Below are 13613 nucleotides of genomic sequence, written 5' to 3'. Positions count from 1 at the left end.
AATCATTTGATTTGGTCGCTAATTTCTTTTCTTAATGTGAATGCGAATCTGATGACAGCAGGAGAGGAGGAGGACGACAGCTCGAGCTCGACCCCCAATTAAGCCATCCATCAGGGCAATGCAAGCAGTAGATTAAGCCGCCGATGAATGTGATCGATGACGGACACACTGCTGATACTTACTTAGGATTCATTCATTAAGATGCGGTGTACAAGTTATTATCAGTAAACCATCCAATCCGGCAGTAGTTGCAGCTGCCAGATGGCGACCGGTTCGCTTCTGAAAGATGCTAGCTACCTAGCTGCAGATATCTGGGCGGATTACGATTACGATAGGAGGGTGTTAGCCTGTTACGTGAGCGACTAACTCAAAGCCTGCTTGCTGACCGCGTCTCCTGATTTTCAGACTTTAAAATAACTGAAAACACTCGTCTCTGCAACGGCTACTACTGACTAACATTGTCATTTCATCACATGACAAGCGTTTTTGTGCAAATTCTCATGTTATCTCAACATCTGCTCGACATCGCACAGGACAGCATTCAGCAAAAATAAGTTGAAGCATACCTACAGAATTGAAGCCTTCTCATATTGCTTCCCCGAAGAAACATTTGCACTAAAAATCCATTCTTGTGAGTTGAATCATAAGCACACAGGATAGGATGAAACAAGAGTTGAATCAACAGCAACTGCACAGGTACAGGCAGATAAATACTCTACTCAATCACATATTCACATACACATTCTCAGGCTCGACTTGCTAACCCACTGATCTGATCTATTCACAGGCAAGCTTGGTGTCAAAGCTGGTTAAGCGCATGGCGAAAGCCTGGAAAGCCGACAGTGGGTACCGATAATCCATGGTGAATGCATCCTTTGCGACTTTGCCAAATTGCAAGATCACCGTGTCGTGCCTGGAGGACGACGACGAACTGCAGGGCTGCATCTGCGCAGGCGGCGCTGGATGTGATGTCGCTGCGGAAGCTGGCTGTGGCGCAGATGCTATGAGCTGAAAGTTTTAACCGAAGCCACCCTGACAGGGCCACGGAAGTTGAGGCACCAGCATTGTAGCTGCTCGTGCCACCTCGGTGCCTTGTTGCGGAGAACCAGAGGCCTCTCCTTGTCTGCATCATCTCCATCTTGCAGAGTCCCTCCGCCAAACTCTAAGAACCGACAGCTGCTCAAGTCCATGGAACTATCTGCCATGGAATACTTGGAGAAACAAGTTGCTGTGCTGCGGAACGACTCCTCAAATAACCTCGGGAGGAGCTCTTTTGGTTGGCCAGGCACAACACCGTCAGGCTCTTCTGCTGATGATGGGATGGAATGCATGGTGCATTGCATCCGCCTTGGCCCCCTGGTGCCAGGCACATTCAGCTCATACTTCACCTGCGCAATGCGGTAGCTACCGCTTGGAACTTTTGGTGAAACTTTTCTGGAAGAGAATCGATGGCTCGCTCGTTCCTGTGAGCAAAGTCTCCCAGCATTCTATGGAGGCTGCGTGTCGTAAATGATAAATTTAGTTCCGAGGAAATTTGACCTGCAACGACATATTTTATGTGCACAGTTCCGTGACCAAACTCATCCAGTGACAAAGGAGATTAAAGAAGGATGTTGGCAAGTAAACTTTTACCTCAGCTTCCCAATATAGCCACTACTCGATCGAGATAAATTTTTGAGAACTTTTACAGTACATCATGATACTAGATGATGAAGAGTATCATTGTTGTGATCCAACCGTCTATTTTAGTAGGTATTATTGTAATTATCTTGATATCCTTAGGGGTAATTACGTCATTGACTGACCGAATTTTGGACTTTCGCCACCCATCATCGACCGATCGACAGAGGGTGGAAACCCTAATAAATGAAATGAACAGAATAAGTGAAAGCTTATCCGAAGAATAAACTAACATTTTGATCTTTCCTAATTAAATATATAATTTACAAATTTATCATAGTTTTTTTTCCAATCCTACCCTTATGATACCCATAATACTCTTTAATGATACCTATGATACTGATGGGCGATAGAGTATCATTGGGCCAATCTAAGTCACCGGATGAAGAAAATGGACGGTATACACTCATTTAGGTGTACTGTAAAAGTCCTCAAATTTTTAGCCACTACAAAATCCAATTCCAAGGATTAATAACGAGATTCAACATGACGGCAGTCTGGCAAGCGAAAATTATGCCCAAATGCAAAACATTTGCATGGCTAATGCTAAAAAAAAGATCTTAGCGGCTAACAGGCTTGAAAAGAGAGGGTGGCCTCACGAGTAATCGTGCAACTTATGTGACCATGAAATGGAAATATCAATTCATTTATGCAAGGATTGCGTCTATACTCACAAGGTTTGGTGCCATATTACCGTCTGGTTGCAACTAAAAAATGTGCCAAGCCTTTCACTCTTTCGCACTCCTCATGGTTGGTGGCGCACGGCAAGGAAGAATTTTGATAAGCAATCCCGAAGAATTTTAATGGTCTGGTGCTTCTTTTTTAGTGGAACCTATGGACCGAGAGGAACCCAAGAATCTTCAGAAGTGCCAGCCAATCGGCCTGGCAGCTAGCACACAAGATCAAGGACGATTTCGGTGAAATGCTCATGGCTTTATCCTGGGAACCGACAATAAGTGATCTTTTCATCTCTCTTGTATAGTTGTTCTTTGATCAAACTAAGTAGATACTCCTTCTCTCCCTCCCCTTTTCTTCTAGACCCCTTTTTTCATGGACCTTTTTTACTCCTAGTCTAATATAATTGACAATCCTCGTTTCCGTCCTTTCTTAAAAAAAAATTAGAATCCATTGAAAGGACATAGTCAGTGTGTGAGCTGTCCTCCGGCTCCTTTTGGCTGCTAGTAGGAACTTTCCGCTCTCATCGAGCACAGCTACAAGATCCAGTAAAAATAAGTACCATGCTGTGTATGTAGCATCTGGTGATGCAAATCTATTTTGCTCTTGATATAGTTTTATAAGATTACTTGAAATCTCTGCACTGGATATGTTTACAGTATTGACAAATGCAATGAGTTATCCCCATTATGTTATTAAGACCGAAGGCTTTCATACAAAGGGATACAAGCAACCTCAAGTAAAATTTAGAAATCAGTTTGAATCTAATTGACTGGAGTAGCAGGCACAATCAATTTTATAGTAACACTGTAGCACTGAATAGATATGCATGAACAATGAGAAGTTTGGACAAGCTGAAACATCACCATTCGAGAGGTGATACATTCCAAGTTGGTAATCCAAGTCACCAGAAAGGCAAAAGTACTGGTAAGGCATAATCTCCTTAGATTGTATCTGAGCTGGACCTTAGGCCTAGGCTTGAACTTCTTGCTCGTGGGTGCCGTGATCACCTTCCTGGTGATCACGGCAGAGCTTGGACAGAGGTGGGGGAAGTAGAACAGCAGAGGATAGACAGGGGAAGTAGCAGCAGAGGATAGGCAGGGGAAGTAGAACAGCAGGACAAGGAAGGAAATAGTAATAGAGGTAACTTGCTTGAATTGATCTGGGCGCATAGCCCCATATATATAGCCGGTCAGGGACATCCCAGCCGGCCTACAAGTCCTGATTCAAACCCAACAATATCTCCAGACTCTTATCTCTAAATCTTCTAGACTGCTTTATCTCTACCGAACTGCACTAGATTCTGTCCTAAACCAACTCGAATTTATCTCCTAAACCGACTAGAATATATCTTACATCTCCTAAACTGATTCTAACACCTTCTTGCTGCGCTGTCTGTACTATATGCCGGTCATAACAAGTACATTCGCACGAAACACATCAATTTTGAACATATAATGGAGCTCTGGAAGATTGGAAGACTGGTCAGAGGGCAATAGAACAGACATGACTTATGTAGCATGTGACAGAAGTCTAGTTCTATTAAACAATTTATTTATTTATTTTGGACAACTTTTGAACAATTAATTTAGATGCTTCACTCAGTACTTGAACATGAATTTTTTTGCACCTCACAGCTTTGCCCCTTTACGTCAGGTTGTAATAGAAAATCTACAAAGTATTATATGCACCTCTTGAATTTATCAGTTTAGAACAGACAAAATCTACAAAAAGAGATGCACAAGCTGCAATTCACAAGTAGAAGCCACAGCACTCGACGCCTACAAAAAGAGATGCACAAGCTGCAATTCGCAAGTAGCAAGGTTATCAGAATCTTCTGAAATAAGCACTGCAATGAACACCACACATACACAACATAAAAGAACATTACTTATATTCTTTCACATCGATCGTGCACGTACCCTTTTTCCACATCGATCGTGCAAGGAAAAAGGCATGGCAAGAATATCTCAAAAGAGATATTTTTCTCGAGTCCCAGGCTCCCAGCTAGTACGTACTGTCGTCGGTCGTTCGGTATGATAGATGCGAGTTCATGTTTATCGATCGGGTAAATGCTATGGTTAATCAGATTACTTGTCAAGAAGGGCATGATATGATCGAACACTCCCTTTCATGGAGCTCACTTTTCTCGAATGAAAGCGAAGAAAAGATCCGATGAAACTTTTTCGATCAGTTCTGCTCCTCGTAGACGTATTATAGTTTACCCCTACACAACACTTCAATTACAACTCAAACAACTGAAAGTTACAATCCACTAGATAGATCAGTTACAATCACGCATCTAGAAGTATATAATTGTAGTACCAGAAGCTAACAAATTACGTTTTAGATTATACTACGATTACAATCGTATTTCTTTAAGTTATATATCATTTGACAAGAAATTTATTAAGAGTTATGTTCATTCATAACGTAATTGTAACACACATTTTTTTTATATCTGGTTACAACTCTCTGTCTCACAGATTATAACTCTATTATTTTTTATTATAATTAGGTGGCGTAACTCTAATTATTGTTACGTCACTCCAGTTATTATTATATAATCTAAAACGTGGTCTAATTGTTTAATTTGTTTTGTTGTACTACTACTTTGCTAATCAGATTCAATCAGATCGATGCATGGTGTTTAAGGAAAAAGTGACTAGCTAGGTTTGATCCATCGACCAGCTGCATCGTAACAAAGATCGGTCACATGCATGCATGCCCTATCTTAGGTTGGCCAGGCACAGCAAAGTGACTGTACGTAGTAAAAAAAAGAAAAAGAAAGCATCGATGACAACCGCTGACAGTTACATGAAACAAATGGTCCAAACACTACTCTAAAACACCTCATCAGTACCGGTTTTAAAATCTCAACAATACCGATTTTGTAACCGGCACTCTATAAGTGGCATTAACCGGTATTGATGAGGTTTTCTCGAAACCAAAAAAAGGCCCGACAAACGAGCCAGCTCGATGCATTGAGCCGAGCTTGCTACCGACTCCATCCGGTCCCTACCCTACGTCACCATCAGTTTCTTCACCGCCACCAGCTCTCCGCCGGGGAGGCTGCCCCGGTACACCTTCGCAAACCCTCCCCTACCCACCACGTTCTCTGCACGCACGTGGGAATCCATGGATGAGTTCTTGGAGGCGAAGCTCGCGAGCTGGTGTGTTAACGGAGGTCATGGAGAGTGGCGACCTTTGCTGAAGTTGCGTGTAGCCTTCTTGAGCTTGATGAGGGAGAAGGTGTGGAGGGATGGCTTGAAGACGTAGAACTCTTGCACCTCATCATGGTCCGACCTGCGGATGTTGAAGCGCTGGAGCGTCGATGACATCGTCGGCCCCAGTGATAGGATACCAGTGGAGAGCCGACGCTTGGCCTTGCACCTCCACGCCTTAGCCACAGCCGTCCATGATAGCCCATCGTGCCGCGTTGCCGGTGTCGTTGGTGCCGCCGGATTAGCTAGCGGCCATCGTCGGCTCACGCGGGCCCCGTCAGATCTACGTCGCCTCTCTGCGCGTGGATCCATGGCCGCCCCACCGAGCACCGGCCGCTCCTAGATCCGTGTTGCCCCACCCCCGGTCGCCTCTCCGCACCTCGCCTCTGCGCCATCGAGTCGCGCCCTTCCATCCTCCTCTACTCCTCGTCACCACTCAGCCCTGCTCCACCCATGAATCTCAGCCTCCATCCCCCATGGGTCTTGGCAACCGCTCTCTGTTTTCCCGTGGAGCATGCTGTGAAGCGTGTGGAGAGAGCGTGAGAGATAGAGGGGGAGAGATAATTGTGAGAGAGACGGAGAGATTGTGAGAGAGAGTGAGTGTGTGAGAGAGTGTGTGTGTGAGATTGACAGATATAGAGCCAGATGAGAGACGGATACGGCTTAAACGAATTTAATAAAAATTTCAGATCGAGCTCCACCCGTCAGTGCCGATTGATAACAAAACTCGGCACGGTTACTATTAGTGCTGGTTTTTATATCAATCGGCACTGATAATACTTATCAGTGCCGATTTTTACCCGAATAGACAGGTTTTTGTCTGATTGTGTTGCAAACCTATCAGTGCCGATTTTAGCCTAGTCGGTATTAATGAGACGCTACTTTTGTTCAGTTATGTAAGTAGTGAAACAAACAATTGTGGTTGTTGTACGTTGTTATTGCTGCAGGTAGCTTCCTGCCCTCCCTGTCATATCTCATGTTCATTTCGGAAATTACAAAAAATACATATTACAATATTGTTTTACCAGTTAGCTAATCACTGATCAGTCTTTGAACACTTTTTATGCAAAATATAATATTGCCAGCAATAGATAGCTTGCACCAGTGCAGTGCGCCTACTGCAAGCTAGTCTGCAAGAGTCAATGTTGCCAATCAGCAAGCAAAATTATATCACTCAGTCAGATAAAGGACAGATATAAGAATCACACCAAGAGGATAATACTATACTTGGTAATTGTTCTTGGATCTTCTTTCATGAGTGCTACTACTACTAGTACTGCTGCATGCACGAGTGAGTGATTCAGAGTGAAGATGACCCTACGTATAACATTAACAACGTCGCGATCTGCCATGCATTCTTATCACCATTCAAAGATATATCGATTGTGCAACACAAGCAGCCATATTAACTCTCTCTCTCTCTCTCTCTCTCTCTCTCTCTCTCTCTCTCTCTCTCTCTCTCTCTCTCTCTCTCTCTCTCTCTCTCTCTCTCTCTCTCTCTCTCTCTCTCTCTCTCTCTAATCTAATTAAGATCGAGTCAAGAATATGTGATTTGTTCGGGTTAGCTAGCTAGGTTCATCACTTCACGCATAGAGCTAGCTAGAAAATATGCATAGCTCACATATGTAATCTAATTAAAAACCACAGGAAAGTAAAATAACATATTCGTTCATTCTTGTGTTTCATATCAGATACTAAGCTATGTTTGAGAACATTGTTAAGTTGTTAATGAGTCCGGCCGGGGAACAAGCACCGTTCGCGCGCGCCTTTACTTAAATAGTATTTCAGTAGGATCATATGCCGCTTGGACTAGATTACTTTGGAGGGAGGGAGAGATTACGACATAATTATCCTTATCATGTTTCAGAAATGTATGCTGCCCTCGAGGGCTATCAGCTTTACTTTTAATATTTTCATTTAATAGCACACAATCTATCTCACTCACTCATTCACTCTCAACTTCAACTTAATTCTAATGACTTTTAATAGGGGTTCTTTAGAAAAACATCATATAAAAAAATCTAAAATGACATCTATTTAAGAATAAAACTACCTTCCTAAGACAACATCTGTTTCAGAATAGAGATAGTATGCAAACAGAGCTATCACAGAACCCAACAATCTGGTGTCGTCCGTCGGCCATGGACCGTTTTGTTCTTCACCGTACCCTGTCTGATCACGTACTAGTCCTGGCTGATTCTCCTCCGGTATGATCCATCTTCTGTGCTTGTGTAGTCAACAACCAAAATTCAAGGGGGCACAAACTAAAGCACGCCCACTTGTTAATTGATTCTATCTCGCAACTACGCCGCTTCTATCTACATATATATCGTCGATCTTGAGACAGATCGATGGAATTCCATGCATGATGCGCCAATCCAAGGCAATGCAATTCTACGGCGGATCAGTTGAGTTCATCTCGTCGTCGACCGCTGCTGCTGCTCCTGCAGCCTCCACTTATCGTCCCCAGGCTGAGACTGCATGCGCCATCTCCGCGCCGTCGCGGGGCTGCTGATCGGATTGACATTGCTGCGCGCAGTTGCTGAGGCGCTGCACGACCACGTCGATTCGCCCGCCGTCGTCATCAGGCAGCTCGCCGACCTTGGCCGCCTCGGTCGCCGTCTCGCGGCCCTTCCCCCACAGCACAGCGTAGAGCCCCATCACGATGAGCACCGCGCCCAGCGCGCTCCCGAGGTGCAGCTTCTCGCCCAGCAGCAGGGAGCTCAGCACGGCCACCACCAGCAGCATCAGCGGGTTGAACACCGACGCGAACAGAGGACCCCGCCGCTTCACGCACCATGACAGCACCACCAGCATCACCCCTGACGCAAGAACGCCCTGCAACAGACAGATTACGATCAGATTGTGTCTGAGTCGATCGGTTCATCTAGCTAGTAGTCAAGTCATGGGAAATTAATTATTGTTAAGCAACAACTGAAAGTAATGTACGTACCGAGTAGACGACGGATAGGAGCCTGATGTCGAATCCGAGTCGCCACTGCGCGACGTCCCTGTTGTAGCAGAGCGCGAAGGCGATGGACTGCAGCGTGCTCATGAGGCACATCAGGGCGGTGCTGGAGTAGTGGAACGGGTACTCCCTGCTGAGCTTGGCCTGGAGGATGAGCCAGAGCGCGTAGAAGAAGCAGCTGCCGATGACGAGCAGCGAGCCCATGACCCGGTTGGTGGCCTCCACGGTGGGGTGCAGCCCGGCCGCCGCTTCCGCGTGCGCGGTGACCGCGGTGACGAGGTCGATGTGGCTGGCCCAGGGCGTGATGTCGGCGCCCTTGTAGAAGGTGAGCAGCATGGCGCCGCCGACGCCGAGGAGGGTGCCGGCGACCTTGGCCTGGCCCGAGAAGGTGCGGACGGCGATACTCTCGTAGCGGAAGAGGAGGGCGAGGACGAAGGTGATGGCCGGGATGAGGTTAGTCATGGCGGAGGCGAAGGTGGCGGAGGTGAGCTTCATGCCGGAGATGTACAGGTTCTGCGCCAGCGAACCCCTGCAATCAATCATTCATCCACGTCAGCCGTGCATGCCTGATCGTGTACAGGTGGCATAATCTGCATGCATGCAGTGTAGTTGCAGTTGTGCGCGGTGACACCACGACGACGGCGACGAGGTGGTCCAGCGCCATGCCGGCGGCCACGTATACATACCATGTGCGGCTCCACCCCCACGTATACATTAACAGATACTGTACGCGTCTCGAGATGTGCAACGATGGAGCTGACTAGACTAGCTAGCTAGTCATCAATTAATCTGCACATAGTAACTATGGTGCTACGTCTGCGTGCATGCATGGGCACAGCAGAACAAGTCAGGTGTATCTCACCGGTCATTATACATTTGCACACGTTGTTTTGTCTCATGTACGGTGCATAAATCGCAGTGCAAATACGGGTAAGCTATCTTGACAGCGCATTTTTCAGCGAAACATACATGCCTGCAGTATGGATGAACCTCGAAATGAATTAACAGGCGGCGCATAAATTCAACTACGGATCGGGAGGAGCTGACCAAAGGAAAGAAGAAGCTGAATTACTCCTACTACGGATCGGGAGGAGCAGGAATTCCCGTGAGTGGAAAAGGACGCTGTCGTTGCCAGAGAAAGAAGAAGAGGAGCTCTGCTCATCGACGACGACGACATACAGTTAAGTAGGCACGTACCGTCTGCCTCTGCAAAGTGGTTGCGTTGCATCCGTGTCTGCTCATGCATCAGGCCAAAGTGCTTTTCCCCGAGAAAGCCATGGATGCTAAAGTGGGTTCCTCCGGCAAGCAGCTCGTGAGTGACCGACCAGAGAGATACCGATCCAGCAGAAATAGCTAGCGGTATGTATCAAAACAAGTATGCTAAATTGCATCGTGAGTGACCAGAGAGAGACAGATCGAGCAGAGATAGCATGCTACTACTGCACTAGCAACTAGCTAGTGGTATGTATACACGTATGCTAAATTGCATCGATGACATGACATGCATGACGATCGATCCATCACGATGAGCTCCTAATTCCGGCAGAAAAAGCGATGAGTTCTAATGATAAGTCATGATGAGAAGGAAAAAAAGCAATTGTATGTTGAGATATTTAATTGTGCTACTGGTAACTGGTCTATTAAATACCTATGGGCCCTTGTAGCTAGTAGCAGGCTTATGATGGCACACCGGCTACCTTGGATGAAAAACTTGTGAAGAGGTTAGACGGCTGGCAGGGCATTTCTCTGTCTCTTGATGGCAGAACTATTTTTTGTCAACTCCAGTCTTAACAGTGTTCCTATCTACTATATGTGCATGTATCTTCTCCCTAAAATCACTCATGATAAAATAGATAAAACTAGGAAGAAGTTCTTCTGGCAGGGGGATTTAAAAAAAGATACCACTTGATCAAGTGGGCAAAGTGTGCAGCCCCAAAAGCAAAGGGGGTCTGGGGATACAGAATCTCAGGAAGCTTAACATCAGTCTGTTGCGCAAATGGTGGTGAAAACTAGAAGATGAAAAGGAAATGTGACAACAGATTGTGGAAAAAAAAACACATCCAAGGCAAATGCGTATCCCAGTTAAAACCAAACTCTAAAAATTCCCCTGTATGGAATGACTTACTAAAGATCAAGAATTTCTTCTTAGCCGGTAGAAAAATGAGGATTGGAAATGGAGAAAAAACTAACTTTTGAGGATACTTGGTGTGGGGAGGTGGCTCTCAGTGACAAGTTTAGGGGTCTTTTTGAGATCTGTAATGAACAAATTTTAACTATAGCCACTGCTGCTTCCAAACACTGGAACTTCTCTTATAGAAGATGGCTAAATGAAGAGCTTCAGTGCCAATTGAGAAAATTGGAAGATATGCTTTTGACTTGTGCTCTGTCTTTGGAGAGAGACAAACCAATTTGGAATTGGTGGAATGCTGGGAAGTTTTATGTGAACTCTATGTACAATTATCTATGTAGATCCCAGACTGGTCTGAATCATAAAATAATCTGGAAAGCTAAAATTCCCTTGAAAATCAAAATTTTCATGTGGTTGATACATCAAAATGCCATCCTTACTAAAGATAACATTATTAGAAGAAAGTGGAAAGGGGACCCCAGTGTATGTTCTGTTGTGAACCCGAGAGCATTGACCACCTGTTTTTTTACATGTACCATGGCTAAATATGTCTAGAGTTTGGTGGGCTTAGTCATTGGGGCTAACTGTCGGCCACAAAATATTGATCAGTACTTTTGCTGGGTAAACCACTTTCTCCCTGAAGGGGAACCTTTTATATGATTGGTTTAGTGGCAATTATTTGAGCTATTTGGAGAATGAGGAATAGAATGATATTCGATAAAAAACCAATTAAAACTCCTACTGAGATTGTGTGTTGTGCGTGTTCTTTCCTTCAATACTGGGCAGGTCTCCTTGATGGTCAACACAAAGACACGCTAGTGGTTGGAGCGCAGGGGCTGCAGGAGATGGTGCTACTCTTTCACCCCAAGAAGCAAAATGATGATACTTCAACCGGTGCAATCGTCAAGATCGTCTAGCGGGTGTTTAGATGTATGCCGGTCTTTTGTAACTACGGTCAGGTGTGCTGTCACCTGTGGTGTATTAAAGTATATCGATAGCAGTAGGTGCGGTGATAGACGTCTGGTTGGTTGTTCTGATGTGTCTGTTAGTTGGACTCGGTGACAGTATTTGCTAGGGTGCAGTCCTCAGTACTGTTTTTGGTGTTCAAATTTGACCGTTAGTGAGTTTCGCTGTAAATATTTTGAGCCGGTACGCAAAATTGATTGTAATTTTGTTACCTTTGAGTAATAAAATTCAGAGATAACCCGTTGTGAAAAAAGAAAAAGCGAGGAGGCTATACAGAAGCTGCGCTTCTTGTTTCAACGAAAGAAGAAAGAAAGAAAGAAGTATTAGTATATATAATAATAGTACCCACCCGGTGAGGCCGCAGATGAAAGACAGCACCACCACCCTCCACGTCAGCTTTGTTCGGTTCCTCCTGAAGATTAAATTAGATTAGATTAAATTAAAAGCATGCATGCATCAGGCCAATGCACTACTCACTGTGCTATGTACTTTCAGAGATACTATATTCTTCCTTTCTTTTTGTACAAATAAATCAGTGCTAGCTAGGTACCTTGCTCTACGAATTACCGAAACTGGAAACTAATCGTGCATGATGCTTGACCGCCCATATCAACAGATATAATATATAAATATATATATGGTTTTCCTTTCTCCACATACACTCAAGTGCACAAAAGCTATATAGAGTGTGATGAAGAGTGAGGGGGCAAAAACACTGCTCCCTATTTCTTTTTATACAGGTAGATATATATATACACAGACCAGTTTGCCGGATACATTGCATGTCTAGTGCGGAAAGAAACAAAGATTTCCGGAACAAACAGCGAGACCCCAAAACGAGCAGAGGCAGAAAACAAGGCGTGGACATCAACAAAATTGACCAAATGGACAGAGGTAGCTAGTGTAGCGTTCTAATGCAAATTAACCAAGAAACAACAAGAATATATAAACGGATGGATTCATCAGAAAAGAAAGAAAGAAACGAGTATTGATATGTAATGCACGGATTGCGATTAACTAGGTAGTAATTAGCAAGCTATTGAGGGAGCGAGAAGACAGACGGGGCGGGGCCCGTACCTCTCGATGAAGTAGGCGAGCGGCGCGAGGACGGCGGAGGCGAAGAGGTATCGGTAGGCGATGAGGACCCTCATGTCCATGCCGTCGCACAAGGCGAGCTTGTAGAAGATGTTGACGCCGGCGAAGATGACCTGCACCACAACCATCGCCGCCACAGGCTTGGCCACCCCGTCAGCCCCGCCCATTGCGATCTTTCTTCTCTAATTCCCCTAGGATGGATCGATAAGTAGATGGAGATGGATTGGAGGAATGCAGGCAGGGGAGAGGAGGGGACGGGAGGTCGGCGACCGTGCAGCGACGAGTATATATAGGGAGGCAGTGAGGGCCAAAGGGAAGAAGGCAAATGGGAAGAAGGAGCGAGTCGTGACCGAATGGAATGGGAATGAGAAAAAGATGAAACTTGCTCCAGAAAAGAAAAAGAAACGCCGGCAAATTGCAATGCACGAGCACGGCTGGTGGTGGTGGTGGTGGTGGTGGTGGGGTTGGCGGGCGTGAACGATGGAGCACGAGGACTGGACTAGGCGGGTAATCCTTCTCTCCTCTCCTCTCCTCTCCCCCTGCGTCAAGAAGCTTCTTTCTTGTGTTATGATGCGCCGCGCCAACCTGCAGCCGGAAAGCCAAGGGCTCTCTCTCTCTCTCGCCGAGCGCTCCCGGAAGGAAGGCCACGCTACGTGGTGGGTCTGTGTTAGACGCAACAAAAGGGGTACACACGCAACAAAAGGGGTAGGCCCGCCGTCTCCCGCTTCGGTGCAGTTGGTCTCTGCTGCTACTACTCTCTACCCTTTTTTCGCATGCAAATCAAATGGTATGCTGCTGCTCCTATCTTTTTTTTCTGGATAAAGGGTTCGCTTAAATTAATATACATTCTCAATTAAAAATAGACCCATGAAAATCA

At 45.4% G+C, this 13613-nt stretch overlaps 1 protein-coding gene and 1 pseudogene across 1 annotated transcript; both read right to left on the bottom strand.

Moving 5' to 3' along the window:
• Positions 1-571: 571 nt before the first annotated feature.
• Positions 572-1670, bottom strand: LOC133923721 (tubby-like F-box protein 7; annotated as a pseudogene).
• A 5909-nt stretch (positions 1671-7579) lies between these two features.
• LOC133923720 (WAT1-related protein At1g68170-like) lies at positions 7580-13349 on the bottom strand. Its single transcript, XM_062369000.1, has 4 exons — positions 12719-13349; positions 11991-12053; positions 8533-9076; positions 7580-8417 (listed from the first exon to the last, which is right to left on the bottom strand). Exons 1-4 carry the CDS (start codon positions 12901-12903, stop codon positions 8037-8039), a joined length of 1173 nt encoding a protein of 390 aa, XP_062224984.1. The 5' UTR covers positions 12904-13349; the 3' UTR covers positions 7580-8036.
• Between the last annotated feature and the right edge of the window lie 264 nt (positions 13350-13613).

Source organism: Phragmites australis, chromosome 7 (assembly GCF_958298935.1).
Source record: "Phragmites australis chromosome 7, lpPhrAust1.1, whole genome shotgun sequence".
NCBI classification, from domain to species: domain Eukaryota; kingdom Viridiplantae; phylum Streptophyta; class Magnoliopsida; order Poales; family Poaceae; genus Phragmites; species Phragmites australis.
This window is presented reverse-complemented; position numbering and strand designations above follow the sequence as displayed.